At 31.3% G+C, this 27963-nt stretch overlaps 1 protein-coding gene across 2 annotated transcripts in view; it reads right to left on the bottom strand.

The window, feature by feature from the left end:
- LOC140670812 (solute carrier family 7 member 14) overlaps positions 1-27963 on the bottom strand; it is an 85492-nt gene that overhangs the window by 14636 nt on the left and 42893 nt on the right. For both annotated transcript variants that reach the window (XM_072901601.1, XM_072901600.1), the window contains exons 3-6: positions 26845-26998; positions 20583-20813; positions 9280-9488; positions 1382-1553 (exon numbers count right to left, since the gene is read on the bottom strand). In XM_072901601.1, the coding sequence (XP_072757702.1) occupies positions 1382-1553; positions 9280-9488; positions 20583-20813; positions 26845-26998 (766 nt within the window). The remainder of the gene's footprint in view (positions 1-1381; positions 1554-9279; positions 9489-20582; positions 20814-26844; positions 26999-27963) is intronic.

Here is a 27963-nt window from a genome sequence, read left to right on the forward strand (position 1 = left end):
AATTTATTTCAAATTTTACAGGCTTATTTTGGATATAAAAAACTAGTCCTTGAAGGGAGGATTTTTTTCTCGATGTATAGTTTTTTTTTTAATTGACGAAAAATTGGAAGTTCAACTTTAGACATCCGCCATTTTGTCCCAAATCAATATTTCGAAAAACTATTCGTTCAAGGATTGGATAATTTAATATATTAAATAAATCTTTGCAAATTTTTTATTTCGGATGATCCAGATACGAGCAGTAAAACAAGTTTTTCAAAAGAACCTCCGAAAGAATTATATCCTTTTTATTTATTAATATTTTTTAATAAAAAAATTATATACAATTTGTAAAAACATACTCTCTTCAAATATAAAAAAAATAACATTGTAAGTTTTACAGTTTTGAGAAAAAAATTTTCAAAAATCACGTTTTTTTTCGGCTTCCTGACTGAGCATGATGACTCCTTTAAACACTGTATCAGATTTAATTCTAGAAATTTTATTTAGCCAAATAACAGTACCCATTTAATAATCAAAACCTTAATACATGTCGTCTGCAATAATTCTATAATAATTTTAACATTTTCTATTATACATTTTATTGAATGCTCATACGGGTTTAAAATCCAAGATGAAATGGTAACTCAACTCATGAATATTAAAGATTAGGTACGAAATATTGAAGATGATTAATTCTAATCAATAAAATAATTATTCACAAATAATGCGAAAACGTACCAGGGTGTCTGCTAAAATCTTGTCAAAGAAATCTGTGATTTTTCAGATATTTTTGTTCAAAATTCTAGGTAAAAAATTTTTTTCAAACATTTAGATATTTTTTAAAGGTTGTTTTACGTGCAACTTTTTAAAATACATTGTTTTATTGTATGCGTTTTCTAGTGCTTTTCATTCACGAAGGAAAAAACACAGATCCACTTCAGTTTCAAGTGCTAGATTTGCAAATGCACTGAAAAAACCGAATGGCTTTCATAATATAAGCATTTTTCATTTGCATAACATTTTTACTTTTTTTATCACTAAAAATTACAATGAGTATGTACTGCATTATTCAATATTTTGTTAAGAATTGAATACATAAACAGAGATAGATGTATACTTATTTATAATATATCGAATACGTAATTTATTTAATTTATAAAATTCAGAGCAAAATTATTAAAGAGAGAATTTTTAAAAAAATTTCCAGAGTCCCAATAAAATTCCATGAAACTTGCATGATTTTTTCAGGTACAAAAGAAGTCCCGGAGAATTCCAGGAAGTAGACATCCTGAACGTTTCACTAGACAAAAGGCGGGACATTATCGTACGTGCAAGGACGAATCGTGTCATTTCAACTGAAATGTCAATGGCGTTATGCATTGTTTAACAGCCCACTCACCAATCAGTGTCAACACCATGCTGCTGGTAACGTAAGCAACAAGAATTATGATCAATGACGAGACTATGGCGAGCGGGATACTCTTCTTTGGATTCGTCGCTTCCTCACCAGTGGTGGCTATTATGTCGAAGCCTATGAAGGCGTAAAAACACGTTGCCGCGCCGGTGAAAACCTGAGAGAAAAAGATATTTTTTTAGTAGACTTAATTTAGTTAAAATATATTAAATATTCAAGGTTAAAAAATGTATATTAAAATAAACTATAAAAAATATATATTATGTGATAAACTGATCAAAAAGCTGTTGTAATGGAGGTTAATCAGGCTCCAAAATGTAATGAAGCCAAAAAAATAAAATAAAATAATTGGATCTAAAAGTAAAAGAAATAAAAAAAAGGTCAAAAAAGAAATCGCAAAAATAAAACTCGTATTTTTTTAGATAAAGTTGTAATTATAAACTGTGTAAAATTTATTTATTATTAGTATTAAAGATTGCGACGATTTCCTCGATTTAAGAACAATGCTTATTTTATCAGTTATAACTGCCCATAGAATAATTAACTGGAAATCAATAAAAGTGATTAATTTTCACATTAATAATTTCATAGTTATCGTCAGCATTTCTCTTTTTTTTTTTTTTTTATTACCCGCGAATTTACTGCAAATGATCTCAATAAGATATTAAAGTGTTTACATATTCAAAGTCTGTTCGACACGCTCATGAATTTCTGATGAACTCCGTTGACGAGAAAGAGAGAGAGAAAGTCAGAAAGAAAAGATATTGCTTAAATAATCGGCGCACAAAAATTAGCCATTCAAAGGAACCTATTCATCTATTTATATCTTGATGCACTCGCCTGAAGAAAATAGATAAAAGGACTTGTAAATTATTGCTAATGTCACCGCAACGTTAAGGTAGGGCGATTAAATTATTCAACAGCAAGTAAGAGAAGAGAAAGAAAGCGAGAGAGAGAGAGAGAGAGAGAGAGAGAAGGAGAGCTTGGAAGGAAGATCCAAAGATTACGGGTGAAAATAAGGTTGAAATTTAAATCTTTGCTGACAGAGCGTAGGATCGACCGTGGGAAAGATAACGGGTTCAGTAGGGGAGGTGGTTTAAGAGGTCGTGAATTTTCGCGAGGGAGGGCGGGTGTTGTTTGAACTAGTAATGAGCGATCTCGATTCGATTTTCAGGAAATCGATCTTTCTCCTCAAAAAATCGGTTTTTTCAAATCGATTCTTTTCTGTTCGATTCTTACACGAATCGATTCTTTTTGTAGAAAATCAAATTTCGACCTGTTGATATTTAGTGGTGCCAGAAGTGGCGCTTTTCAATCTGCGCACGAATGGAAAATTGAATAAGTATATTAAAAAAAAAGAAATGTTTTAAAATATTTTTATTCTTTTTTTAAATATTTTCGAGTGTCTCCGAAACTAATGTCAAATAATTTTATAAATCAAATTATTTTAAAGTTAAACATAATTTACTATAGTTATGCAAATATAATCCATTTTACAAAATCATGACTTTTTAGTTTTTATTATGTAGTTTTGATTTTTTAGATCGATTCTTCTGGTCCGATTTTTTTTAGTAAATCGATCTCAGTCACTTCGATTCAAGATCGATTAAAAAATCGATTCTTTCTAAAAAATCGCCCATCACTAGTTTGAACTAGCGCATTTCATTTTCCCACATCTCTCGCCCACGTGTTGTATAAAACTGCACAGTTAAATTGCAACAAAAGGTCTCGAGCCGACGCGAAATACTTGAGTATTCAAATACTTGAGTGATATCGAAATGCCTCCAGTCTTCCGGAATTCCATTGTGTTTCCCAGCCCGGAAATTCCATTAGCCAGCTAAAGAAATTGCGATATACAAAAGCGCAAGCCGTATAAAAAAAAAAAAAAAAAAAAAAAAAAAAAAAAACAGTACCGCGAACAATGCCAAGTATTTGCTGGAAAGGATATTATTATTATTATTATTATTATTAGGCGGAAGTTTCTAGACAAAGGAAGAGAATTACATAACGACATTCCGCAAACTTTCGTTCTCGAACTCTCTTGGAAATTAATCCCCTCGCCCCTTTAACGAGGAATCTTTGCGTTTTAATTGTCCGGGTAAGAAAATGTTTTCTACTTCCTTAGAGTAGAAAGCAAAAAGGGAGAGGAGAAAGGGTTCGTTGAATTTTTATGAGGCAATATAGAGAGCGTAAAATGCCTTGAAGGAGAAAAGGCTTAAGATGGAGCGTGAATTTTTCAGCAAGACAGCTGATCCTGTTGCTTCTTTTGCATACGTTATCCCTCTACCCTTACATAACATCGGGTTTCCGCTTGACTATCTCTGAATATTAAACTGTGGAAAGCAATGTTTGTTTCATCCATGCATTTAATTACAGCACCCATCGTAATTAAAAACAATATTTTAACATTTCTATTTTATATAAATTTGCTCTCTGCATAATATATAATAATTAAAAAAAAACTGTCACCTTTGTAATTTCAATCCATTACGTCATAATCCGTGAGCGTTTCGAAATTATACTAGTATCTCTTCCGAGTGAGAACTAAATAAGAAAAAAAAAAAAAAAGAATTTCACCCAATATTATAAAATTAATACACTTTTTAATAAATTATATTTTACTTTAAACGTTAGCTGGACATAATTAATTGTAAGTAAATTACAAAATATTATAAGACACGTTTTTATATACTATCTCAAGTTAATCTTATTCTTATCTTTAATAAACTATCTTTATCTTGTGCAAAGTTTTATATTAAATACGGAATATTTTTGTCAAAATATTTTTATACCTATACACTTTATTCAAAAATATTCTATTTAATAATGAATCTTCTCAGAAAGAGTGCAACAACTTTTTTTTACGTTTGATAAATTCTGATAGGTGACAGATCATCCAGTTTTCAAATGCGATTATTATTCTATAATACATAAATCGTGGAACGCTTATAGACAAAAAGGATGAACAATCTGAGAAACTTTACTTTCCTCTTGAAAATCGCGATATACAAGCACAGCTGAATCTGTATTTCTAAACCATTAATTTTGAAGCGTAGTAGTAAAATTTGATAAGTTATAAAATTAATTTAAAACAAAATAAAATTAAATTTAAATTAATAAATTAAAATAATAAATAATACATTAATAACTTCAAATTAAATCATTGTTATAACTTATTAAATTGTAGTAGGTAACTAGTTACTTTTTATTCTATTGTATACGAAAAATATATAAGTACATTTTGCATCAAACATGGCAAAAAAAAAAAAACACAAATACGAGAAATTAATACCCTTAAAATATTTTGTTCAAGAAACACGAGAAAAGCGCGATTTTCGAGCAACCACCACCGGGTTACATCACACGTTTTATGTTATCGGCAAATATATTTTGCGAGCACGTTTATATTTCACTAGAAATGTGTAACGCGCGTTGCACATTTGCCAAGCCTCGTACGTTAAAGGAGCGAAAATCTCTCTCTCTCTTCTTCGCGAAGGAATCACGTGAACGTGCCCTTAAGGGGATTATTCCTTCTTTCCACATCCTCGCAATACATCTTCCGTATTCTAAAACTTTTGCGCACATGTAGTCTGCCCGGTAAAATTTCCCCACGATCCGGGGTGGATGTTGAGATTGAGGGTACACGTGATACGCGACCGGTTTTAATAGACGGTAGAGGGTTGGGGAAAAGCGAGGTCGCAAAGAAACCCGAGTTACCCGCGGGCAATAGACCTGTCTATATCAGTCTGAAACTCGGCACCCTCCTCTGAGGAGATTCTGCAAAGGGTCTCCGTTTTCAGACGACGGGGACTTTTCGAAAATCCACGGCTGATCGACAACCCGATGATCCTCTGCTAATATTTGGCGAAGGATAAAACGCGATAGTAAAGACCAGCGGAGTCACGATTTACAGGTAATTTAACTTAACGAATCGCGTAATAATTATTAATTTCTCGCGTTTGTTTGTTTTTTCTTTTTTTTTTTTGCCTATATTTGATGCAAAATGTATTTTTTGTAGAATAAAAAAATAGTCGGTACGAAAATTTGATAAGTTATAAAATTTATTTAATTTTAATTTCTTAATTTATAATTTATTATTTTAATTCCTTACCACTTACTATTTATTTTTGATTCCCAATATACTTGTTTACAGTAAAGTAAATAATTTTTTTTTTACTTCAAATAGGCAAACAAATGTCAAATGCGACTAACAGAAGATTAAATATAATATGTATATATATATATATATATATATATATATTTTTTTTTGTAGAAAAAGACAGCTCGTATATCTTGCGAAAAATTGCAAGTTATTAAATCGCAAGATTAAACGACGTGACAGTTAACCTGATTTATCATGATAAAATATCTATGACACGCAGGTATCGCAATTTGTAAAAGTCAAAAATTTTGCACGAGTCGCGTCCTAAGATTACAATATAACTATTAAATTATTCGGCTATTCAATAATACACACGTGCAAAACAATATCGACGGAATAATGAAAGCAGAATCTAAATGAAAAATTAACTGAAATAATAAAAAAATAATTTGATGATGGGATTGCTGTATAAACTGATTCAATATTTGTTCAGAACGTAGATTCTAGTATAAACATATTATCGAGTCTCAAATTTATCGATTTAATGTAGAAGAAAGAATCTCTGGATCCCTATTTTTTTTCATAATAATATTAGAATTCTTACAACTTGATAAAGAAAAGAAAAACAAAAAACAAATTAGTCTTCTCTGTTTTATAAATCTCTCAATTCGCTTATCAAAGTGAGTGTACACTATCACATTTTTCGCGACATTTTATATGGAAACATCGGTAATTACATCTGATTTTCAATGCGCATTCATCAATAAAGCTCAAAGGAAATACTTCACAGCTACTCTATAAAGCAAATAAATTTGTAGCCTCGTTGATTGTCCTCGGTCAGCGTTCATTTTAATTCGAATTATTGTACCATCGTATCATGTAGCGATCGTTGACAAGACGGGATGCAGCAAAAAAAAAAGTTCAATTTGTACAATGCGGAATAATGGCGCGTTGCGGTTTATCCGCCACTCGAAGCGGACGTAAAAATGGCGGGACATAGCGTCAATATCGCATATACGAATACACACACAATGTACGTTTATCATATTACAGCATCGCACGTCATTGCAGACAATGTCGTTCTATGACAAATTCTATAACATCCGTTACAATCGATCACAAAAAAAAAAAAAAAAAAAAAGTTAGCGATAAAATCGCTGTTGTTATATCTCGCCTGGAAAAAAATATCAATTATATTACCATGCAACAGAGGGCATTGCAATATGCAATATAATATTTATTATAAGCAGACTATTAATATTCATGTATTTTACGGCAATAATAAAGCGTAAAATGGTTTATTTTTAGCGTTTTAAATAAAATACAATGAATATATAATTTAGTAAAATTTCAAAGCTTCGAAAATATTCTGGGGACGAATAAGAAATCTAAGAAATAAAAAAAACAAAGCTGAATCTTGTAAAAAAACATTTTCAGTTTGAAATTTAATAATTCCATGTCCACTGTAAGATATGTAATGAGACAAACAATTGTATTAAATTTCTGTTGCAAACTTGCAAGGAGTTGGGGCGAAATGCTTGAAATTTTCTCCAACAATAACACGATATCCACGTCAATAACAGAGAACGAGAGAGCCGTTCGAGGCGAGACATATTGCCAGATCTGTTTTTACAGGCACACATCCTGGTTTGGACAGATTTTTAATTTATTTCCCTTGGGATCGCGCGGAACGTGAAATATGAATTATTATTCTTGGTGCAGTAAAATCAGAGGAGAATGGCCCAAACATCCTCGCGGAGTTTTTCATCACACAATATCGTACTGAATGCATCGTTAATGATTTATGCGTTTACTTTATCAGCGCAATTTTTCAGTCCTGTCCACACGACGCGGGAATTATTTTTTACTGCACCACAAACAACGAAATTTTGATCGAAAGGAAAAGTCGCATGTGTGTTCTGATATCATATTTCCAATCAATAATATCCAAACAATGCCTTTTCATCTCTCTCTTTCATTAACAAACGAATCTTTCTAGATATAATAGCCTTTTGATATCATATACATTTTATTTTTTATATAAATAAATATATGGAAAGTAAAAAAAATACATGTATGATATATATAAATAATATTTAATACAAGAAAAGATATTCTAAGCTCAATTATTGTAATAATAATTTATATCATTTAATAAATTGTATAATTTAGTTATTTAGAGAATAAACAGAAAATAAACTACCTTTTAATAGAAAATAGAAAAAAATAACATCAATAAAAATGTAAAAGATACAATATTATATAAATTAATTAGTAAAAAAAATTTAAACAACGAATAAATTCAGTAAAGAACAATAAAACTAATATTTAAAATAAATTAATTTTAAATATTTACAATTAATGTGCAAGAAAAGGTGAACAATATAAAGTCGACAATAATTGTGTAATATCGTTTCGCACTAAATCGCGTTTCAAAGTTAAATCTGATTCCTGTGGTAGCTGCAAATGGCCCTGTAGATAACAATCTTACATTATCCGCAAACTCAAACGAGTTCAGAAACGGTGGTATATATGTGCAGACTCTCATTTTTCTTCCCTGGATCCCATCCGTTCTCTACATCTCCCCGATAGTTATTCAAACCGTGTTCGATATCTCAGGATTATCCTTGCGCTATCGATTGTCGGTCGCCATTGCTATCGCGTCGGGTTTTATGTCAAACGCACACACATTCTTCCGATTATTGTCGTCTTTCGGTACATCTGTCCACTGGACCCGGTGCAACAAGTTTGCCATTATTTCACTATAAGCTACGAGAAATTTCTCGACCGAACGCGATGACACAAGCGGTCAAATAAAAAAAAAAAAAAAAAAAACTCGTGAATCGGAACAATTTTAATGACATCTGAATGTGGATTTGGCTTCCTATTGACATTAGAATATTAAAAAGATTTGTTGTACATCTTTTACTTGAATCCCCTTTTAATATAAAAATCACTCTTTAATGTTGTTCTATTTAATATTGTTTCGTTATTATTTGCGATTTATTTAATTTGACTAAATTAATACATAATTGAACGAATATTTAATTGCGTGGCTAAAGAAACACAAGTATATTGTTCTAAGAATTTGTTGACATCTGTCAAAATGTTTTTTTTTTATCAAATTTAACACCTGTCTTTTCTGTGGCCTAATTTTATATCTATTTTTCAACATAACGAACTTTTTCTTTCACATTTATTTATTAATTAATTTGCGGTCATCATGTGGGAAAATATTATTTAACACGCAATTCTGAAGCCTCTTTTTAACTTCTTAATTACAAACATAAAAATATCGCGATGTGTCTGTCGCTGGCATACAAGTGCGAATGGTCAGATCTATAAAAGCAGCTGGAAAAAGACACGCCGAGAGGGCTTCAGATGAGAGAGCTTTCATCCTGTCTCCAGAAGCCTCTCGTTGCTTTTTTCCTTTAGTCATCCGTGTGCTGAGAACCGTGTGATAAAGCCTGCTGACGTTAATACCGCGAATCGCCATTGTTTAACAAATCCTTTGGAACTATTTGCAGGGAATTTGTAAAGCGAAATGAGCGAAGGTATGTACCTTGTCAGAAAGTGAAATACTTCACAAGTGGCTTTCACAAATGAATTTTCCACAAACTCAGGCTTTTTCATTATTCCTCGTAATATTTTCATTTTACTTTTCGCTTTACCAGTTCATTCTATACGCTGCGTGCAATTGCTTAATTAATTATTTTTAAAGTTTTCCAAGAAACGAAATGTCAAAAATGCTTTTCGACCATATGTTGTAGGCTGCACTTACCCCGCTCCAGCCGTAGGGAAGAAAACCGCTGTGCTCGGACCAATTGTTGGAATCCACGTAAAACAAGCCGGCCGCCATCACGAAGACCCAGACGGCGAGATTGATGGCATTCAATACGTTATTGAACACCAGAGACTTCTTCACGCCCGCCGCCATTAGCAGCATCATGAGTATCGTGATGACGAACGCGAGAAAATCTGGCGGCCGTCCTGGAACAATTTTAAACTTGAGCAAAATTTATTAACTGTTGGAGAAAAATGATGGATATGATATAGAACAGAAGAAGAAGCGCAAAGTGTCCGATAAAATAAATGTTATATAAATTATTATTGTATAAATAAAAGGATTATAATTTTTGTTGTATTATAAATTTATATTTTCAACCTAAATGTTTAAATGTACAATTTTACATGTAAAAATGCCTCCTACAAACTTCATCAAATTTAATTTCATTGAGTTGAAGACTTTTTAATTTATTTTATCGCTGTTAATCCATCGATTTACATCAACTTTTTAACAAGCTATTAATTTATTTTTTTTTTTTTTTTTTTTTTTGCGTATCCAGAATAAAAATATCTATGTAATATTGAATGCTACGATATTTTCTTATTCCCTACCAAAACACATTCTGTTCAACCACTTAACGGATAAAAATGTCGTTAATTTTTGCAATATTTGTCATAGAGGACACGTAAAAGTTTTAATTAAACAATTATCTCACGTACCAATTATTATTCCACACAAAATGTTCAACAAGAAAAACCCTTTGTTATATTCTGGTCCAACAAACCCTTGGAAAAGGGATACCTAAACCTTTACTCAAATTACTCGCGGAATTTCTTTCTCTATACGAGCTTTTTCGCTCAAGCGTGACGTTTCTGTGATAGATGAAAGAAGGTCGACGCGAAAATTCTCCAACAAGCAGAAAACGATGTAATTCATACGATCGGGTATAATCGGGCGATTTTCCCCCGCGAAAGGAGCGTTTTTGCGAATATATATATGCGCGGAAAGCTGGCTATTTTATTAAAGCGCAGAGGAGCGAGATTACTCAACTCTTGCGGAAAAATCGTGCGAGTTAAGGGAAATTGATCTGAAATTTAATCTGCGAGACTATAAATTTAAAATTCTCTCAAGAATTGACTCGCAGAGTAAATGTTCGCCAGCTTCTATCCAATCTCCGCCTATCTATCGCTATAAGGAAGTAAACAACGTTGTCGTGCGTGTTTCCGGTATATACGTATACCGTAAGAAAGTGAGAGACTTGAATTGCAGAAGGGATAACGTTATTCCCCGATGAATAAAGATTGTGTTATTATTTCAAACAGCGGAAAACAATTTGCCAGATAAACTTGAAAGATTGACATGACGTCATCTCACGAATGTAAGAATGCATATGTAATAGTCTGTAAGGCCCGAGAGTGCAATAAAAAGCAGTTTTTAATTTTTTAATTGCTTTTAATAAACTTTATTTCTAAAGTCCAATACGTTAATTATAAATAAGTTACAATATCACTATATTAAGTATTTTATAATCATTCTTGTAAATTGGTTTGTAATTTGTAAATAAAGTAATTTAAAAAATGTAATACGTATATAAATATATATATTTAATTAATTATTTATCTATTTTATTACTTTTTTAAATTGTTTATTAAAATATTTATTATTTTAAAAAATTTTATTTATTGAGCATTTGAATTTATCGCCACTATGTGATGTCACTTATGACGTCATAAAACGTTCGATTCTGGCTTCACTTTTTCGAGCAAATGCTCCTTCCTTTACTTTTTATTCATTGGTTATATCGCAATCTAATTTCTCCCTACGATAATCCTCGATGCAAGAATTGACTTTGGATTTGCTCAATCATTTCCTTTATACCTCAGGTTGTACGCGAAAGAGGCAATTTTCAACGATTCAAGCGGTTTTGATCGCTCAAGCGATCCGCTCGATTTCTGCGCCAGCACAAATGTTTGCGTTTGCCCTCAATTGCAACTGTCGGAGCAGAATATGTCGGTCGAAAGATCGATCAAATACATGGTAAAATTAATTAATAAATATATACATATGGCAGATTTTGACAGGGCGAAATTAAAAAAAAAGAGAAGCCTACCTTTGTCTCGCTAACGCAAATCTTTATTGAAAATATATTTAAATAATTATTGAGTGAAATTCCACGCTGCATAAATACAATTGATGTAACGGGATATTGAAAGAAAAAATTGGAATTGAAATAAAACAACTTATAATGAGATGAACTTTGAAAAAGTCAAATACCGAGGAGAACCGAAGGGAAAATCGAGTATCAAGAGATGCTTTCTAGAAAATTGCAAGGTTTGCGAAAGTTGAGAAGAGCTTTATAGCGTTCATCAAAGCAAATCGCATGCTTGCCATCGCATGCTTGCAATCTGATGCCCGTTGTGCTTTGTGAAACTTCAATCAACAAAGATGCGCGTAGTATTTAATTCCTCATAGAATTTCAGGCTTGGACTTGTGTTCTAAGTGTATGGCAAACGATATAAAGGAGTGAAATGAAAACGTTAAATCCGAGAGAGAATGTTAATTACGAACGCAATTGGCTTTAAGATCCACGGAATCCTTGAAATGGAATGCATTGTTTACATATTGATTCTTGATATCAAGCAACTTTGGCCTTCGATAATCGATAAAAATAGATGAGATATAGTCGCGTATCGTCGTTTCAACGATAAAGTTTATTCTATAAACATTTATAGGAATTTTATAATTCTTGCATAATTAACAAATATAATTTATAATATATTTAGAATATTAATTATAAAGGCTATAGACGGATAGGCATACTAAAAGTGCCCCCGACGAATTTTGAAATAACATTTGACCTGTCATGTTCAGACTGTAAAAAAAATTTTCATCAAAATTTCAGCTCCCTAACTTTATTATTTCTTAAGTTATCGAGAAATACATCATTTTCAGTTTTTATTTTTCTTTTCTGTAAATATTTGCGATGATTCCATATCGATTTTTTTCTGAATACTTATCAACAAAAGACACAAAAAAAATATTTCTTCATTAATCTCGAGTAAAAGCTCGATTTTTAGAAAAAAATGGAAATTAAGAAATGGCTTTTTTAACATGTTCCTTTCGAGGTTCAATTACCAAACTTTTATGGAATACTCTATTTATATGTCTCAATACTCTCAAATTTTTTCAATTTTTTTGAGTTGGTGCAACATGGTAAAAAAAATTAAAATCTTTTTTTTATTATTATTTTTTGATAATAGGACGGAAAATTATTTATTTTTCTTGTGATCTCTTCTCTATAATTATAATAGTAACGATAAGAGTAATAATGATAATTGTAATAGTTATAATTACAGTACAAAATAGAAATATTTTTTTATGCAAAAACAATTCTCAAAAATTACAACTTTTAAATTTTTTTGCATGAAAAATATTTCTATCCTGCAGTATAATTATAACTGTTACAATTATTATAATTACTATTATAATTATTACAAGAAAATAAATAATCTTATTACTAAAAGTTTGATTGAACCTCGAAAGAAACATGTTAAAATAGCCATTTCTTAATTTCATTCCTTTTTTAAAAGCCGAGTTTTTATATATTTTTTTTGTGTCTTTCGTTGATAAGTATTCAGAAAAAAATCGATATGCGATCATCTCGAATACTTGCAGAAAAAAAAAAACTAAAAATGACATTATTCTCGATAATTCAGAAAATAATAAAGTTAAGGAGCTGAAATTTTGAGGAAAATTTTCTTTTACAATGAGGAAATGACAGGCCAAGTATTATTTAAAAACACGTCGGCGGCACTTTTTATTAAATTTATAATAAATTTTTTATGTAATAAAGAATTGTCAGATATCGCGAGAAAATCATTGTTCATACGTTCCTTTAATCCTGATATATTTGGATATTTATTATTTACGAGTTATAATTAACATCAGAAAACATAAATGTAATTTCTCTTGTTCTTTCTCTCGATACGTTAATGTTTCCTGAATTGTCACGCAAATGTAATACTCCCCAGTGACTATGATATGTAACGTTCCTCATATAAGCATGACCGCATTGTTGGATAAGTTCAATGATACCGTTATCTACAACGATGCCGTGGCGCATAAGCCGCGCTGAAACTAGAGTCCTGATTAAGTATTCTCCCTAACTGCCAGTTAACGATCGCGAGAACAGCGTCAGTGGAATAATTTTACGAGGCAGTGTCGTGTTCGAGCATGTACCTCTCATACCGTTCACCTTGCAAAACCAACGTTATCCAAGGATCTGCGCGGATCTTGTTCTCGCGAAATTTATTCCGCGAGTACTGCAAGTATGTATATATGCGCTGGCAAGATAAAGAAAATGGAAATGAGAAACGAATCACTCATTATGAAAAACACATGCATCGATCGTAATCTTGCAATTTTTTCTCCTCGCAAGAAATAAAACGATACACACGATACATGGTATATTGTAACAATATTGTTTCCTTGGAAAACGCAATCTCCTTTTACCTAAAATTCAAACCTTATTAATCCAACTACTAATTTATTCAAATTATTAATTTAAATAAATTTTATTTAAATTATTAATTTATCAATTCAGCTGTTAATTTACTTAAGGATGTTTAGCACCTACAATCGGAGCAAAAAGTAGGCGAAATTGACGAATATATACTTTTCTCATATATCTTACTATATGATTATTATAAAGATTGCATAAAATCTTATTATTTATTCATAGTTATAGTGTAGAAATGTATTTTCCAACTTCTGTTGCTTTTTTTCGGAGAATTTTCGTGTTTCTTAAATTATAATGAGAAACTTTATCATTGACGGTACCTCGATTTCAACATTACAGCACAAAATTTGAATTATAAAAATAAAAGAATTTACTCGTACGGAGTAATTTAAAATGTCAGAATAAAAATTATAATAGTGAATAGTGACGAAATATAGAAGATTTTTAACTATTTCTTTGATAATTTTAATAATTTGTCATTTCTCCGAGAAGAAAGAAATGTAGCAACATGATAATTTTTCATAAATTGGTCAAATTGACATATGATGCCTAATCGCTTCTCGCTTACACGTTTGTATATAGAGGCTTCTTCATATTTTAAAAGATATTAAAATGTCAAAAAAGGCTCAGCTGAATGCTATGTTACCACGTTTTCACAATAAATAATATATCATCTCGGATAACAGGACGAAATTGAGAAAATTATATTCAATATCTTTCGAACTAGTCAGTACTTGACCAAAATTATGTGATCAAATATTTCCTTTATATTTAAACTATACTTTTGCAAATTTTGAATAAATTTCTATTATTATTTCTATCTATTTTAGCTCTTAAATCTACACGATCACAGGTTTTTTATAAGATAGAAAATCTGTAATCGTATCAATTTAAGGGCTAAAAAGGACAGAAATAATTATATTTATACTTATTTATATAAATAATTATATTTATAATTATATTAATACTTTTACTTATAATTAGCTCCACAAAATAATTATATTTATAATAATATCGACGGGTAAATTCATTGCAAATTAAAATCCTTATAACTTTTGATTGCTTCAGTGAATCAACTCCAGGTTTTTTTATAAGTCTCTGAACATGTATCAGAACAATCTGTGCAAATTTTATTAAATTCCTATATTTTTAAAAATAAGTACTAAACATCCTTAATTTACAATAATTCAATTGTCACGTTCAGGATGGAAGCTATAATGTATTAGAGGTCTGCAAAATTGAACAATTCGAGGCAATTATTTTGCTAATCTAAAGGTGAATAAAGGCGATTATCTGGATCAAGAAACGATCTGAAGGCTTTCAGGCCTTTCGAGGAACAGCAATCGCGACGAGAATGGACCGGAAAGGCTGCGACATCCAGGTGGACAAGTTAAAGAGAGCCGTTGTATGTGGTTCGCGAACCGGTTCGGATCGATGAGGTCCACAGGTGCCAGACCTAGTCTCATCCGCGCAAGCGCCCCTCTCGCACCCTCCCAGCCTTTTGTCCTACCTCCTCCGCCATCGCGGATCTCTCCTTCTATTGCCCCTCAAACTCTCTCTCTCTCTCTCTCTCTCTCTCTTACCTCCACCGTGACTCCATCGTTTTACTACCCCCCTTTCTCTTGCGCTCGACATTTCTCCAGATCCATCCACTCTCCCTTTCCCCCTGATGTGTGTGTGTGTGTTCTATCCTTCCTGGTGTAACGTGCATAGCGACCGCAAATTGTATGAAGGGAGACGCGTAACTCGCGCACGGGACGTGCGAATTACACGTGACAGGTATACACGATCTGTAGAGAATGCTTGTCAGGATTAGATAGGCGGAATCGTGAAGATTAGCGTGTTCGAGGGATAAACTTTGAAAAAGTATCGGAATCCACTGAAATTCCGTGCGAGAGCTTTTATTTGGAAAAGAAAAAAAATACCAAGGTTTTTTTTTAACCCTATCGTGTCGATGCAAAAATCTGCGAGAGTCTCTTGTCATGATATTTTTAAACGTTATTTGAAAAGATAAGTTAAATTTATTATTATTATTTTTATTAACGTAAATAAAAAAAATATATAAAAGTATTATAATAGGTATATAATTTATTATATTAGCATTATTTCAATCAAGTCGTCAATTACGTTGTTTTATCGGTATCAATTTCATCAAGATCCCGGCAAGCTGCCTTCCCCATTTTTACGACATCGTAAATATTCCGTCGAAAATTAATTCGACCGAGAAACAAATTTGGAGAAACGAATTTTAGCGCGCGCAACATATTCAATTTGAGCAATTATCTACACTCGCGCGTGTTGCAATTATTTGCAGCTGGCCGAGTTGCAAGCTCATCCGCAAATTCCAAAGCGACACGAGAGAAAAAGTTAATTAAGGTTCACTAGTTCTGCGGCTGTCACGTCGCGACAAATATATTCTTCTTTCACTGACAGTGAAATTTTGCCTTGCTACCGCGACAAGGAAACCGTACAAAGAAACTGATAAAAGATCTCGCGAAATTCCTTTATATATCGAACTATCAATAATGCAATTTTTGCCTGATATCACTTACCGGTGATAGATATATGGTTGATTTTTACATCACTTTTTTTAAATATATATTTTTAATATATATATATATTTATTAAAATAATATAGTTTAATAAATATTTATTAGAAACATATATTATTAGAATAATATATTTTTTAATATATATTTTCTGTAAAGTATCTTCTATACATATTAAAATATCTTTTATAATATTATGTTTTTTATACTCTTAAATAATTTTAAATAGAAGTTTCTTCATTAAATAATTTTCATGCGATCGATAAGTCGATTATTAAAATTTTATTCAAAGGTATCCAACATTATTCTGAGTTTCTTTTACGAGTTTAATAATTTCCTTTTTTTTTTGCCTATCTTTTTCCGAAGTATACAACTCTAATGTATAACCAAAGTATAGATATTCGACGTTATTTTCATATGCATCTCGCGTATATCAAATTCTGAAAAGGCATATTCTTTCGCGAGACGTAACAAACGTTAACAAAATTTATGAACTGTGTCAATATTAACATTTTTCACGTGTACTACATTGCATTAAAACAGACGACGAAACTCGACTACCTTATTCTTATGAGGTTTTGAAATGCAAACGAGATTTATGAGACACGTGGTGTTTTCATAACGTGCGTTAATATTATAAAAGTTCACTCTTGTATGAAACTTCTTTGATTGCGTGAAAATTACATCGAGTGAGAAAATATGCAATGTCGTGCAGAAGAAAGTCTTGTTTAATTAAATTCTTTTTTTTTTAAACGCAATAATTGCAAAACAGACGTTAATTAATAACGATAATATAATTGAGACGAGAATATTTGTCAAGAGTATTTATTAGATTTTCTGATTAAAAACTGTCGAAAGTTTTAATTTACTAGTAGCTATTACGAGCGAAACGTGTTGCACGAAAGCATTATATCAAAAGAGTTATATTACGCTTGACATTATATTATAGTAGTAATAACGCGATCGCAAATATAATAAAAATTGATGGTGCTTAACATTTATTTAATATTTATTCACCGCGAGAAAAGCAATGAATGACAAAATGTTTATTTTATTCAAATTTTAATAATTTTGTCATTGTGTGACAAATTTACTCATCTCATTGTCAGTAATAACAAAATCGTATCAATTATTATTGAGCTTCGACGAGATATTAATCAAACAGGTTAACGAATTTGTCACAAATATATGGTAATTGTATACGAGACTCTGATGCAATTAAAATTTATAATCAATATAATCGTACTTCATTTAACGATTGATAAAAAGTATCGATTTACGATAATAAAAAATCGACAAAGTACATAAAATTCCGTTCTTGAGGCTACAAGTACTAGAAGAAACTGGCAAGAAGATCCCATGTGAGTTACTCGTAAAACTGACTGAGAGAAAAAGGTTGATTCAAGCAGAAAACGTCGTAACATGAAAAATCACTCACGTCGCTCTTGAGTCATCCTCTTCTAATGAGAGTAACGTCAGACTCCTCTCTAACAATGCCGCGCAAAAAGATTCAGATATCGAAAAATTCTGAAAGAATTGGAGCGCAGAGAACATTCGCTTGCAATATCGTGTAAAAAGAAAAATTTTCCACGATATTAATTTGCTCGTCGGTATTAATCTTTGACGTTTATATTTAATTAATAGACCTCCCTAGAGAGAACAAATATTACGTACGCTATATTACTATATGTAATATGTATTCATCAACTGCCACGTGGTCTTTATGTAGAGGAATATTTTAAAATATATTATGTTTATTTATTCAAGATGTTATAAAAAGTTCCTTGAAAATTCACTGACTCTTCAAATTTCAAATAAAAAGAATTTTTTAGAAGTTTTTTGGCTGTAACTTTCTAAAAGTTTCTCAAATTTCTTATTGTGCATGTTTTTTAATGCATTACAAAGGAAAAATAAAGAGCCATTTAAGTTTCAAGTACTAAATTTAAAAATGTACTAAATAACTTTTGTAAAATAATCATTTTTCGCTTATATAACATTTTTATTTTTTTATCACTAATAATCAGAATGAGAAATATATATTCTATATTCTGTTAGAATATCGAATATATAAATAAAGATAGACATATTTATATAATATATTTATATAAATACTATTATTTATATAAATATAATATATATTTATATACAATTTATATAAATTATAATATAATACATTTTATTCTTTGATAACGAAGGATCATTTTTTTTAAATTCCCGAGTTTCAATAAAAAATTCCATGAAAATTCTCTGATTTTTCCAGGTATAAAAAAATCCCTGAAAATTTCAAGTTCTCCATGTTTTTCCAGAGAGTAGACCTGATTATTACATGTTTTTTTATTGTACACATACGTACATATTATATAAAAATATTGTATAATAAAAAATATATTATTTCAATTTCTTTCTACTACACTCCATAAATTTTCTTATCGACGTAAAAATTTTCCAGTTATACATACGCAATTGTTTTTAAAGTGTAAAGTTTCTCCATTAAAAGCGTCACAGTTAAAAATCGTAATGTGCTCGCGGCGTGTTTTTTAATATATCTTCCTCAAACATCAATAGCCAGATTAGAGAAGATTTGCTTAATGTCGTTGTCGACGGTGGAATATTCATGAAACGAAAACGCGTAACGAGAATTAGCCGCATTAAACGGTCTACAATTTACGCTCGTATATCCGCGATTGATTCCTTCCATCAACGATACGTGTGTCAGAAATTAATAGTACCAAAGTTTGTCTCAGGATCCTTGATTCTAATCTCTCTTCGACCTTTTTTTAATCAGAATAAATTTTCGCAAAATAAACTTTTTTGTGGCAATTAAACATGAAAATCTCATGCAATCAAATTTATATGTGAGATGTGTGTGAATGGCTTTTTTAAATATTTAACATCAAAAGCCTTCTGCTGGGGACTCGCGAGACTTTCATCTAAATTTTTCCGCGAAAAGTCGCTCCCAAGTTTGTCGTTAAAGAATCTGCCGTTAAAAAATTAAAGTAAACTATATTTTCCCGGATGTACTGGATACATAAAGGTCGGTCAACAAGGAAAAACACGATATCCGAGCGTTATTATCGCGCTCATCCTTTTCTCCCCTTTTTTGTGCGTCAGCGAAAAGCCCGGTCGTCAGTGAATTAATTTGCTCTAAAAAATTGGATCGCACGTGGCGGAGATTTTTCTCGAATTTACACCCCCGGTATATAATGTTGTTGACATTCCAAAAATGAGCGAGGGACATGGTGTTTGTCGAGCGAGCAACTTTTCGCTCTCTCTCACACCCTCGTTAATTATTCGACGAAGATCGGCGAGAGATTAATGGAAAACTTTGCTCTTGACGTGCCCGAGGGAAAGTCAGCGGTATAGAAACAATTGGCTTCAATTACTTAATCACTCGGCTTTTGGTTTCAAAAGTCCAAAAAAATATATATATACATATATCGGAAAAAAAAATTATCAGAATTCACTCGAAAGAATTCTTTATTAAATGTTCGAAAAAATCGAAAGAGGCTAAAAACGCGACATTACTACTGTTACATGGTGCTCTCTTTTGGTAAGCAATTTTCGCCAGTCAAAAACCGGCCGGAAATTTTGTAACTGATGTAAATCCGCGCGTGCAACATCCATCAACTGCCACCAATCGCTTTTGCCTTCTCGCCATTTTCTATTACCGCTCTTTTTTTTCGCCATACGTCGCGAGAGACACATCCAGAGCGTTTTGCGATTAAGCTAGGGAACAAGGGAGTATGGCAAAAAAAAAAAAAAAAAAAAAAAAAAAAAAAAAAAAAGAAAAAAACGGGTATTTGCTCGTAAATTTCTACAACGTCGCCTTCAACGACGACGTCGGCGAATACAACTCGTCGTTTCACGCTTTTACGAGCGACTGGTAGGAAAACTTTAAGGTTTACTGACGTGCGAAGAAAGGTGAATGTTTATAGAATATTCCGAGAATTATAGCTCGAACCGTCTACTTTTAATGTAAGAAAAAGTGTCACTTTCATCACCCTCTATCTTGTCATAATAATAACGGTAATAAAAATTATAATCTATTGAAGGAATGAATATTCAATCTAATTAAATTTACAGAGATTTAATACAGAGAAAAGGTATCAAGAGTGCAGTGTAAAACGGACAGGGAGATGTTTGATAAAATGTAAAGGGGTGAGAACAAATGTAGATGGTTCGAGGCCTTCCCCTAATTACGACAATTTACACGTGTAAAGGGTACTCACCGAGTATCGTGCCGACGCTATTGGCTATCCCCTCGGAAATCGCACCGTTCGCCAATGCGTCCAGACAGGCGCTAAGGGCGCACGCACACGCACTCGTACCTATAAGGTACTCCAGCACCATGTTCCATCCAATAATGAATGCTATTAATTCGCCTACTGTCACGTAACTGTACATATAAGCGCTGCCGGTCGTATGAGGCACTCGTACTCCAAACTCGGCGTAACACGCCCCTGTAATCACACACGAAAAAAGACATATCATCGAGATTTGATTGAAGAAAAAATTATTCCGATTCTTATTCTGTGCGAATAAAAACTGACATATTTAGGGATTAATTTAAGTAAGAAAAGGGAACAATCGATATTCTTTGTAACATGATTAAAATAATCATTTTAATAAAATATATTAATTTTAAAATAATTTAAATTCATTTTAAATTTATAAAAAAATTTTAATTAGTTTTAAATAAAGATCTGCTTTTAGCAAATATTAATCACAGGAAAGCACTAATTTACGAATTATAAAATTAAATTATGAAATTAAAAGCGCTATTTCTGTTAAATAAAATTTAAAAAATATATTAATGTTAAATAAAATAATCAATTATCATTTGAATAAAAATCTGTTTTTAGCAAAACGTTACTCAAAAGAACTCACAAATGAGAAACTCTAATCATGATAATATCAGTAAATTCGTCAATTTTACAAAAGTTCGTCCACTGTTCTGAAAGTAGATTATACGACGCATTTCTGCATTGCGTTGCAACAGAATATTATTACAGACGATCATTATGCTACGGTAACATGTAACCAACTGATGAAACGTCGGTTTAACCTTTCAATGTGGATTACGTCGCGGAATAAATCTCCGTGCGCGTCTCTCTCTCTATATATAAATATCATGTGATCCGCTTTACATCCGTTTACATCTTTTCGAAATCGCCAGATGAACGCTGTATATATCTTTCTCTTTTTTTTCTCTCTCTCTCCTTTTCTCCTCACAATTTAAAGATATTAAATTATATTATTGTGTTGCCTAGAATATACGAATATATTCATCAGCGGAAGAGCTGTGTGCCAATTCTCGTTCTGTACCCTCGGTTTTGCATTTCTGTTATTCGTTGTTTTACCTGGGACGTTAATCATCGCTATTATTTCGGCTAGTCGGCTAAATTAATCAATCCAATTTCCATTGATGCTAAGCTCAATGTCTACATCTCGCGTGGTATTATTGTGATCTACGAAATAGGATCGACGGAATCCAAGAAAAGAAAAGTCGGTGGGGAGCTCTCTGCAAAATTCTCGGGCTTACTTTTTCGCGACGTTATATCTAAGAAGTCTAAAGACAATTTCGTATATATATATATTGAAAAATCTTATTTCTTTGCGTGTCACGTATCACACAGCTTAGTACGACAAATAAAACTACATAACTGTAATTGAATTGTGAAAAGAAAAATTTGAAGAGAGATATATATATCGGCTCGATGGTCCTTAAAGATGTTTAGTAACTACCCATTTTTAAAAATATAGGAATTTAATAAAATTTGCACATATTGTTCTGATACATGTTCAGAGACTTATAAAAAAACCTAGAGTTGATTCACTGAAGCAATCAAAAATTATAAGGATTTTAATTTGCAATGAATTTACCCGTCGATATTATTATAAATATAATTATTTTGTGGAGCTAATTATAAGTAAAAGTATTAATATAATTATTTATATAAATAAGTATAAATATAATTATTTCTGTCCTTTTTAGTCCTTAAATTGTTACGATTACAGATTTTCTATCTTAAAAAACCTGTGATCTTATTGATTTAAGAGCTAAAATAGATAGAAATAATAATAGAAATTTATTCAAAATTTTTGCAAAAATATAGTTTAAATATAGAGGAAATATTTGATCACATAATTTTGGTCAAGTACTGACTAGTTCGAAAGATATTGAATATAATTTTCTCAATTTCGTCCTGTTATCCGAGATGATATATTATTTATTGTGAAAACGTGGTAACATAGCATTCAGCTGAGCCTTTTTTGACATTTTAATATCTTTTAAAATATGAAGAAGCCTCTATATACAAACGTGTAAGCTAAAAGCGATTAGGCATCATATGTCAATTTGACCAATTTATGAAAAATTATCATGTTGCTACATTTCTTTCTTCTCGGAGAAATGACAAATTATTAAAATTATCAAAGAAGTAGTTAAAAATCTTCTATATTTCGTCATTATTCACTATTATAATTTTTATTCTGACATTTTAAATTACTCTGTACGAGTAAATTCTTTTATTTTTATAATTCAAATTTTGTGCTGTAATGTTGAAATCGAGGTTCCGTCAATGATAAAAGTTTCTCATTATAATTTAAGAAACACGAAATTTCTCCGAAAAAAAGTGACAGAAATTCGAAAATACATTTCTACACTCTAGCTATAAATAAATAATAAGATTTTATGCAATCTTTATAATATATTAAGAATTAAGATATATGAGAAAAGTATATATTCGTCAATTTCGACTACTTTTTGCTCCGATTGTAGGTGCTAAACATCCTTAAGTTCTTTACATCAATTCTGTCTGATTATTTTAGATCGGAAAAGAGAACTTCTCACGAAATGACACGGTCACTGGAATCTAATATGAGAGCGTTGATTTCGAGATTATTACGGGTCAGCTGCTACGTAATGCTCACCATTGGTAGCACCAGCAACATCGCGCTTATTAACAACGCAACGAATTAATTAAACAACACCACGGCGTGCCATGCCCTAGCTTTAATCCTGCCATTAATTCTCGCTCACAGCAGCAGTATTCCTCTGAATACCGAGTTAATTAGAGCTTTGCCCGTTAGATCAATAATTACCGCCTAGAGGATGGTCATGATCAAACAAAATAATAACCGAAACGCATCATATTTTTTTTTAATTTAATATATAAACTTGTATTCTACATATCTTGTACTTTTTTCTTTTTATTGATTTTTTTTTGATAAAAAGTAAAGTAATGTCATTATTCACAAAACGTCATTAAAATCTCTCAGTAAAAAACATTGATTACATGTTTAGTGTCTGATTACATTAAATTAAAAAAATTCTTGGACATTCGAAGAGCGTAAGAATTACGTCCCGAAAGTATTAAATTGCAGTCGATAAAAGGATCCACTACAGGCAACACGAGCTTGATTGAGATACGACCTTTGTATCCTTGGGGCTTGGAATTTGTATTCGCAATTTCGGAAAACGTGCGGATCTGCAGAACAGTTTACAACGGCGTTTGAGGCCTCGCATGGCGTACGATAAATCGTAAGTTTTATTTGACGGGATATTTTTGGCGTTTGCTTTGTACGAGTATCAATATTCATCGACAAGCTGTTATCGATACGATAGTTAGAGAGTTCGTTTCGGTGTCGAATAGTAAAGTATTTGTAACGGTAAACTGACGTAAAGTTCAAGTATCTACACACCTGTAACAGTACCTATAAAGTAACGCAAGTACTTGTTGAAGTAAACTTAAAAGTTAAAAGGTTAATTTTTAATTATGTTTTTCGCGCGATATCTAATTTCGAAAAAAAAAAAAAAGAGCTTTTCCATAGAGATTAAAAATATAAATGCATATTATTCTATATTAATTTTTGTTTTTACATTAAAACACAATAAATATAAATAATGTAAAATAAAATATAATAACAATAAATTATAAAATTAAATTAAATTTAAATTTAAATAAAATTAAACATAAAAAAGTACAATAATATGTAAAATATGATTGTATTATTTTAAATTAAGAGAGAGAGAGAGAGAAATTTTTCATCCGTAACTTACAATGTTTCTACTGTTTCGATTCGATTGAGTTGAAAAAAAAATTCCCTTCTATAATAACGCTCCAATTGCGCGTCTGATAATATCAAAATGTGAGAGAAATTCTGCAGAGGGAATAATGTATTTGCGACTTAAATCCGCTCGCGGTCTTATACAGTCGACAGATTTATATCATGATATATGGCCGCGCGGAAGACGAATTTTCCAGATCATATACCGCCACCGAAATCCATATTTTTGCGGAATATAAAGCTCTTATCTCCAGCCACGCACACACACACTGATTAGTTACATATGTACTCGTATTTTACAACGCGAGGAAGGTATCCGACGTTGTCGCGCTATCCGAATCACATCTCTTGGCAAGAAAATCCTCAGAAACGTCACTTCGTTGTACACTAACAATTGCGAGAGACGTGTTTCACATTTTACGGAAGATAACTGAATTTTCTCCGTAAGAAAAATAACAACTTAACTCCATTCGTATCATTTTTCAAATCGTTCCTTCATTCCTTCATCTTATGATAAGCTATACATAATAAAGGAAGAGAAAGCTATATATTAACTTTTTATATAATAAAAAAAAGATAATTTTTTAAAAATTTTATGTAATAAAATGTTGCTTTAATCCTTTCGGAAAAATATATGCGATATATATAATTTTTTTCCCAAGATTTCAAATATCACGTTATTAGAATTCGCGTGTTATATAAGTACATATATTAAACTCTATTCAAATCTTGTGAAAAAATTTCTGATCTTCCAGGTATTTTTATTCAAAATTATTTCAAGTAAAGAGAATTTTTTAGAAATTTATAGTGCAATTTTCTGAAATATATTTTTTATTGCATGCAGTTTATAACATTTTACATTCATGTAAAAAAAAAAAACAAAAAAACAAAGATTTGGAAATATATTGAAAAAAACTGAATAAGATATTTTTCACTTGCATATTTTCATTTTTTTATTATTAAAAATTACAAAAAATATGTATTGCATATTCAATATTTTATCAAGGGACTGAATATGTAAATCGAGAGAGAGAGAGAGAGAGAGAGAGAGAGAGAGAGAGAGAGAGAGATATGTATATTTTAAATACAACTTAACTTATCGAATTGCCGATTGTTTACATTTTGCAGTATAAGAGGAAAATTGTCAAAGAGAGAATTTTTTAAAAAATTTCCCAATAAAATTCCATGAGAATTCTCGGATTTTTCTAAACACAAGAGAAATTCTAGATTCCAGATATTCCAGATTTTTTTCATGGAAAAGTTTTTCCAGCCAGTAGACACCCTGTATGCATATTATCAAGTGTAATCCTAAAAAAGGGGAGCAAAGAGAAAAAGAGCGTTACATAACTTATACGGTCGAGTAAATCCAGGCATTTAACTTTGATAGGTCTTTCGATTAAATATTTGCTGGTTCCCGACTGTCATACATCATCGTGTGTCCAGTTAGGAGTGTTATCCGTTCCGTCGAAGCATTGACATCACACCCACACGATACAGTTGGCGCATACGTATATACTGTCCATCGTTAAATTGATTGTTCGTAAAAATAGTCGGAACCCCCTTACCGCGGATGAATAAAGGCCACCCTTTTCTCTCACTCGCTCTCTTTCTTTCGCACGCGCTCGTTTCTTCGACCACGAGGATTGTGAATCACGGCAAAAATAAATCCCTACTTTCGTATTCCGCTCGCGTGGATCGCACAGAGCTGGCATCTCGGTATTATTGCCGTGTATTATTACGCCGTGAAATCGGCATGATCGCGTAAAAGTCGACACAATCAGTCCGTGAAAGAGAACAATCGCCAGGAATTTTGATAAAGGCACCGTTGAAACAATCAAATCCTCAGCACACAATATTTATGCTAAATATTCATAAATATTATTTTTTTAATATTATATAAATATTTATTTATTTATTTTTTTTAATATTATACATCTAAATATTTTATACATATTTTATAAGATTTATTAAAAGAAAAAATAATAAAAACCGTATTTGATGATATACAATATTATTAAAATATAAATTGCATATTTTATATAACATTTGTGGTAAATAAAAAAATAAATCTTTAGCTGCTCAATCTAAGATTACAAAAATATTTATTATAAATATCACATATTTATAAAAAATTCAAATAATTATTATTATTAATATTTCATACACATTTTATAGATATTGAGTGCCGTTTGGGTCACGACTTTTATGATTTATAAATAACACGACAATCTCTTTCGCCCCCGATAAATACGGCTATAATACTGACTTCGTAATATTAACTGTTCGGAACAGATGCAAATGCAAATACAGTCGCTTTACGACCTTTGTGACCTTTTAATCCATTTAATCGACAGTCGCATCGAAAGAGTCCAATCGATAATAATGAAGAGAAGTATTTTTTTTTAAACGCCATACACTCACCGGAAAAAATGGAAGCAATGGCTGCGATAATGAATGAGATGACGACACCAGGTCCGGCAACGCTGCGCGCCACCATTCCTGCGACAAGGTACATCCCTGTCCCGACGCAGGAGCCAACTCCTAGAGACGTCAGGTCCAGAGTCGTCAGGCACTTCTGCAAACAGTAATCGGCAAATGTATAAGAAATCTGTAGATTTATTTTTATTTATTATATTAATTTCTCTTTCAACTTATCGTTGAGATAAAAAATAGTTTAAAATTAATATAATAAATAAAACACAAATTAATATAATATAATTAATTTTATGTTGTCCCAATAATTTAACAGACCATAATTTATTTGTTAATGAAATTATATAAATGTAAAGTAAGCTTTTTACCGAAATAAAATATTGCATATTTTTTGTAAAGTAACAATTATACAGTTCACTTAAATTGCATCGAAATAAAATTGCAATTTGCAGCGATCCTCATATTTTCACAGAGATTAGAAGCAGAAATATAAATTTGTTATTTTATCTGTGAAAAACAGTTAACCTAAATAAAAAATAATTTTGGTCTGCTTTATTTGAATATTATATCCACGCAGAGATTGTTTTTTTCTTTTACAATAAAATAATTAACGGAAATAAATTATTGTTCGAAATATCGTATTTTTTACCTCTCAAACAATAGATTCCCCGCAAACACATGTCTGATTTTTATCGGGTCACTTCCTCTTTAAAAATCGATGACTCATCGCGAAATGATACTTAATATCGCGCAATAATTATCGTCGACTGTCAATAATATATATATATATATATATAAGTATATGCAATAGTATGGTAAATAATATAGCGGACGCGATAAAAAAAAGTGCGAAGGTTGTGACTTCGATGTTATAAAAAAAATCGTTTCATTGTATTTAGACGCATCTTTACAGAAACAGTTGTATCTCCTACTTTTTTCTAGAATGTCAGTGTCATTTTTATTACTTTCCTCCAATAGTTATTAATAAACGCGAAACCCTCCAAGTGTGCCAGGGGTTCTTTCCCACGTTGACCATGAGAGTGGCTAAAATGTTGGAGCGGATAAAAATAAAGCAATCGTGAAGTTTTTCTCACACATCGTATGATA

This window comes from Anoplolepis gracilipes, chromosome 11, assembly GCF_047496725.1.
Source record: "Anoplolepis gracilipes chromosome 11, ASM4749672v1, whole genome shotgun sequence".
In the NCBI taxonomy this organism is placed as follows: domain Eukaryota; kingdom Metazoa; phylum Arthropoda; class Insecta; order Hymenoptera; family Formicidae; genus Anoplolepis; species Anoplolepis gracilipes.